Source organism: Otolemur garnettii, unplaced genomic scaffold (genome assembly GCF_000181295.1).
Source record: "Otolemur garnettii isolate 467f Iridium unplaced genomic scaffold, OtoGar3 scaffold00152, whole genome shotgun sequence".
Classification (NCBI taxonomy): Eukaryota; Metazoa; Chordata; class Mammalia; order Primates; family Galagidae; genus Otolemur; species Otolemur garnettii.
The window spans coordinates 4,101,730-4,106,510 of record NW_003852547.1 but is presented as its reverse complement, the minus strand read 5'-3'; the positions used below and the strand labels follow the sequence as shown (position 1 = coordinate 4,106,510).

At 51.2% G+C, this 4,781-nt stretch overlaps 1 protein-coding gene across 6 annotated transcripts in view; it reads right to left on the bottom strand.

Annotated features, from left to right (window-relative positions):
- CCDC9 (coiled-coil domain containing 9) overlaps positions 1-4,781 on the bottom strand; it is a 15,893-nt gene that overhangs the window by 4,328 nt on the left and 6,784 nt on the right. For all 6 annotated transcript variants that reach the window (XM_012811241.1, XM_012811235.2, XM_012811240.2 and 3 more), the window contains 3 exons: positions 2,515-2,598; positions 2,247-2,420; positions 1,058-1,239 (listed from right to left, as the gene is read on the bottom strand). In XM_012811241.1, coding sequence (XP_012666695.1) covers positions 1,058-1,239; positions 2,247-2,420; positions 2,515-2,598 — 440 coding nt within the window. The remainder of the gene's footprint in view (positions 1-1,057; positions 1,240-2,246; positions 2,421-2,514; positions 2,599-4,781) is intronic.

Below are 4,781 nucleotides of genomic sequence, written 5' to 3'. Positions count from 1 at the left end.
AAAAAAAAAAAAAAAAAGAAAACTTTGTAAGAATGCAAGATGGGGTTAAACTCAAAATTGCCAGCTTTTTTTTTGAGACAGAATCTCACGTTGTTGTCCCAGATAGAGTGCTGTGGCATCACACCTCAACCTCAGCAACCCCAGCAACCTCAAACTCTGGGGCTCACTCAATCCCCCTCCCACAGTCCCCAAGTAGCTCAGACTACAGACACCAGCCACAACACCTGGCTAATGTTTCTATTTTTAGTAGAGACAGGGTCTTGCTTTGCTCAGGCTGGTATCCAAGTCCTGAGCTAAAGGGATCCTCCTGCCTCAGCCTCCCAAAGTGCTAGGATTACAGGCACGAAGCCACCATGCCTAAACAAGTTGCTGATTTTTAAAAGCTGCTATTCATTAGCTCTTCCAGAACCTTCTTCTTGGCTATGGAAGTTGGTCCTCATGACAATGACAAAATGACTGAATGTTTCCTGGGACCCAAAAAGGGACAGACAGAGTCAGACTTGAGGAAGGACAGTATCACTGGGATAAGATGGTGAGGTATGTAGAGATACTCAGAAATCTGGGCTGGGGGGGGGCAGGTCAAATCATAGAACAGAGGGAGGATAAAGGGCTAATCACTGCTGACCATGCAGCCACCACTGTACCCTCCACTGGAGTGGGCAGTTATTTCCCTGCCCAGCAAGGCTGGGTCTATTAGCTAACTGGATGGGGAAGTATATCCCTTCCAGCCTGTGCATCTGTGCAGTGCCATAACAAGTGTCTCCCCCAGGCAGCTGCCACCTCAGCCTGCACCCCAGAATGAAGGCTGAACTAAGTCCAGCCTGCCTGGAGGAACCAAGCCTTGTGGGACCCACAGCTTAACAGTGAGACCCTGGATCAGCCAAGCCTAGCTCACCCCGAACATGTGGGAGCAGCTCTCACATGCCGCTGAGATTTGGTGTCTGTTACATAGCACCTCTGTGTACACAGGGGGAGAAACCAGAAAGAGGTAAAGGAGTTAGGGCTGAGGGCCAAGATCCAGGAGGAGCCAAATGCAGGCGAGTGGGAGGAAACTCACATGCCATCTGTCTTCTCAGCGTCCCACTCTCGCCGCCACTGGCCAGTAGGTTTGCGGTGTCTCTGTAGCCGCTCCTGGTCGATCTTGTCCCTTTCCTGCTTCCAGCGCAGGTACTCTGACCGCTCCCGGCCAGTCATGGACAGCGTCATGTCTCCAGCACTACCCAGGCCAGCCCTGCGACCCTGCTCCCACCCCACCAAGAGGCAGTCAGGGCCCTGTTACAAACCCAAACCCAACCCCCGCCCCCACCCCCAAATACAGAGGTGGATTTGCTTGCTCAAGGTCACAAAGCAGAGACAAGAACCAGGTCAGCTCAAGCAGCACCTCCTCAGAGAGGCTGTCCCCGACCAATCCCTCACCCTGCTGTGCTTTTCTTCACGACATCTATGTTCAGTTTATTTAGCTCCTACCAGAATAAACTTCACCAGGGCAAGGGCTTTGCCTCATAACTCTAATCCCCAGCACCCGAAACAAGTGCCTGGCACATAGTAGGTACCCAGTAAACAATACTAATGATATACTAATGATAGTAACAACAGAAAACCCCCAAACCATAAAGCTATAGTGACTAAAACAGTGTGACACCAGCAAAAGAACCCACAGAAAATTTGAGTGAACCACTGAGTGCAGTGACGTCATCTGTCTCCACTGCTCACAGAGCACCTGCCACATGCAAGGTGCCTCATAAACGCTCCAATTTTCTTTTTTTTTTTGAGACAGAGCCTCAAGCTGTCCCCTTGGGTAGAGTGCTGTGGCATCACAGCTCATAGCAACCTCCAACTCCTGGGCTCAAGTGAGTCTCCTGCCTTCGCCTCCCAAGTAGCTGGGACCACAGGCACCTGCCACAAGGCCCGGCCATTTTTTTTTTTTTTTTTTTTTGGTTGCAGCCTTCATTATTGTTTGGCGGGCCCGGGCTGGATTTGAACCCGCCACCTTAGATGTAGGTGGTTGGCGCCCTAGCCGCTTGAGCCACAGGCGCGGAGCCAAATGCTCCGATTTTCAAGAATGAGGGGAGACTTGCCCACACAGAGATCAAAGCATGCCCCAAATCCTTAAAATTAAAACCTTGTGTTACCAACACACAATGCCAGAGACACACACTGTGGCCCTGGTCTATCTCATTCCTGCTGTGCACTCAGGCCCTGTCAGAACACTGAGAGTCCCAGGTAACCCCACTGCCAGCACCCACCTGCCGCTCATGCTCGAGGCCACAGCGCACCCGCTCAAAGTCAGGGCCACCCCAGTTGCGCCCATGCCGGCGGCTGCCCTCCCGGCGGTCCCGCTCAGGCTCCTCCAGAGGCCCACCACGTCTCCGGGGGTCGTCCAGGAAGTTCCGCACAGGGTTTGGCTCAAGAACGCCTTCCTATGGGGACAGGAGCAGGAGTTGGTAGGTTCCCTAGTGGCTGGCTCAGACGACTCTGCCGCTCCGCCACTCCAGGGATGCCCGTGCTACTGACCCGCTGGTTGCGCTCATACTCTGCAATCTTCTCCATCTCCTCGTTCATCTTCTCAATGTTCTGCCTGCGCCGCTCCTCCCACTCCTGGGGTTAAGGGGACAAAAATGGGGACACATATGGCAACAGGAAGGCCTACCCACCTGTGCAGAAAAGAGTTAGGACAGCAGGCCTGAAATGGCGCTCCTTGGACAGGCCTGCCAGCAAGATGGGTCCTTGGCTGGCACCCAGAATGTGCTCTCATCATGCTCCCAAGCATCAGTGAACCCAGAGGGCTGCTCCCTGTGCCCAGGGTGAGCAGACAATGCAGTACACACTACATATGGCCTTCCTCCCTGGGACCTGGAATATTGGTGTGTACTGGGCAGAGGGGCCGACATAAGTGTCTCCAGTTAAAAATTCCTCATGTGGGCTCCATGCCTGTAGCTCAGTGGCTAGGGCACCAGCCACATACACCGGAGCTGGTGGGTTCGAACTAAGCCCAGGCCTGCCAAACAACAATGACAGCCACAACCAAAAAAAAAAAAAAAAAAAATAGCCAAGAGTTGTGGCGGGCACCTATAGTCCCAGTTCCCTAGGAGGCTGAAGCAAGATAATCGCTTAAGCCCACGAGTTTGAGGTTGCTGTGAGCTATGACACCACAGCACTCTACTGAGGGTTACATAGTGAGCCTCTGTCTCAAAAGAAAAACTTCCTCATGTGGCCAAGCACAGTGGTTCACACCTGTAATCCTAGCACTCTGGGGGACCTAGGCAGATAGACTGCTGAGCTCAGGAGTTTAAGACAAGCCTGAGCGCGTCTCTACTAAAAATAGAAAGAAAAAAAAAAACTAGCCTGGTACCAAGGTGGGCGTCTATAGTCCCACCTACTCAAGAGGCTGAGGCAGGAGGATCACTTGAGACTACGAGTTTGAGGTTGCTGTGAGCTGTGAGAGTGCAATGCACTCTACCCAGGGTAATAGAGTAAGACTGTGTCTCAAAAATAAAAATTCCAGGGCAGTGCCTATGGCTCAAGCAGTAGGGCGCCAGCCCCATATGCCAGAGGTGGTGAGTTCAAACCCAGGCCCGGCCAAAAATCTAACAAAATAATAAAAATTCCTCACGAGTGTCCTGGAAGACACACATTGTCACAATTCAATGCTAGAAGAATGAAATGCATCCCTTATGACTTCACAGGAAGGACTCTCAGAAGCTCCCACCTACTTCTTCCAGATGCCAGCCTATGCACCTCTTCCCCTCACCAACTCTGCTTTGTCCTTTCACTGTGATAACCCTAAGTCATGAGACAAATGCCTCCTGAGCCTTGTGAGTCTTTCTAGCAAATCACTGAACTCAGTGTCAGAGTGTTGGGGACACACCATGGTGGCCACAGTAATAATGGTGGTAATAACCAGGCAGATGTATAAGGGACCCACCACAATCCCTTTTTTTTTTTTTTTTTGAGATAGAGTCTCAAGCTGTTGCCCTGGGTAGAATGCCGTGTCATCACAGCTCACAACAACTTCAAATTCTTGGGCTTAAGCAATTCTCTTGCTTCAGCTTCCTAATGAGCTGGGACTAAAGGCACCTGCCACAACGCCCGGCTATTTTGTTGTTGTTGTTGCAGTTGTCATTATCGTTTTAGCTGGCCCAGGCTGGGTTCAAACCCACCAGCCTCAGTGTATGTGGCCAGTGCCCTAGGCACCACTCTGCAATCCCTTCTCCCCTCTTTCCAACGAGCACAAAGCCAACCAACTGGACACTTTCATTTCCCAGTCTCCTCTGCAGTTAGGTTTGGCCAGGTGTTGAAGTTCTCATCAAAAGAATGTGAGATGTACTAAAAAGGACCCTTTTTTCCCCTTCTTGTGAACTAGACCTCAGTGTTTCAGGATGCAGCCTTCACCATACAATGACCATGCCCTAGGGAACCAACAAGAACAGAAAAAGCAGGAATCTGGGTCCCTGAGTGACATGGAGCAGAGTCTCCCTACATGGACAAATTGCCTCACCACAGCACTCAGCACACAAGAGAGAAGTGAACTCCTACTCTGTTTAGGCCACTGCATTTTGAAGTCTTTCTGTTATCACAGCTCATCATGCTCAAAGAGTGAACTTTCAGATTTACTAAGTGTTTACTCTGAGGCCTTCAACATCTGATGTCACAGAATGCTTATAATAATCTTTACGTCGGCTCGGCACCTATAGCTCAACCGGCTAAGGCACCAGCCACGTACACCTAAGGTGGCGGGTTCGAATCCCCAGCCCGGACCCGCCAAACAACAATGACGGCTG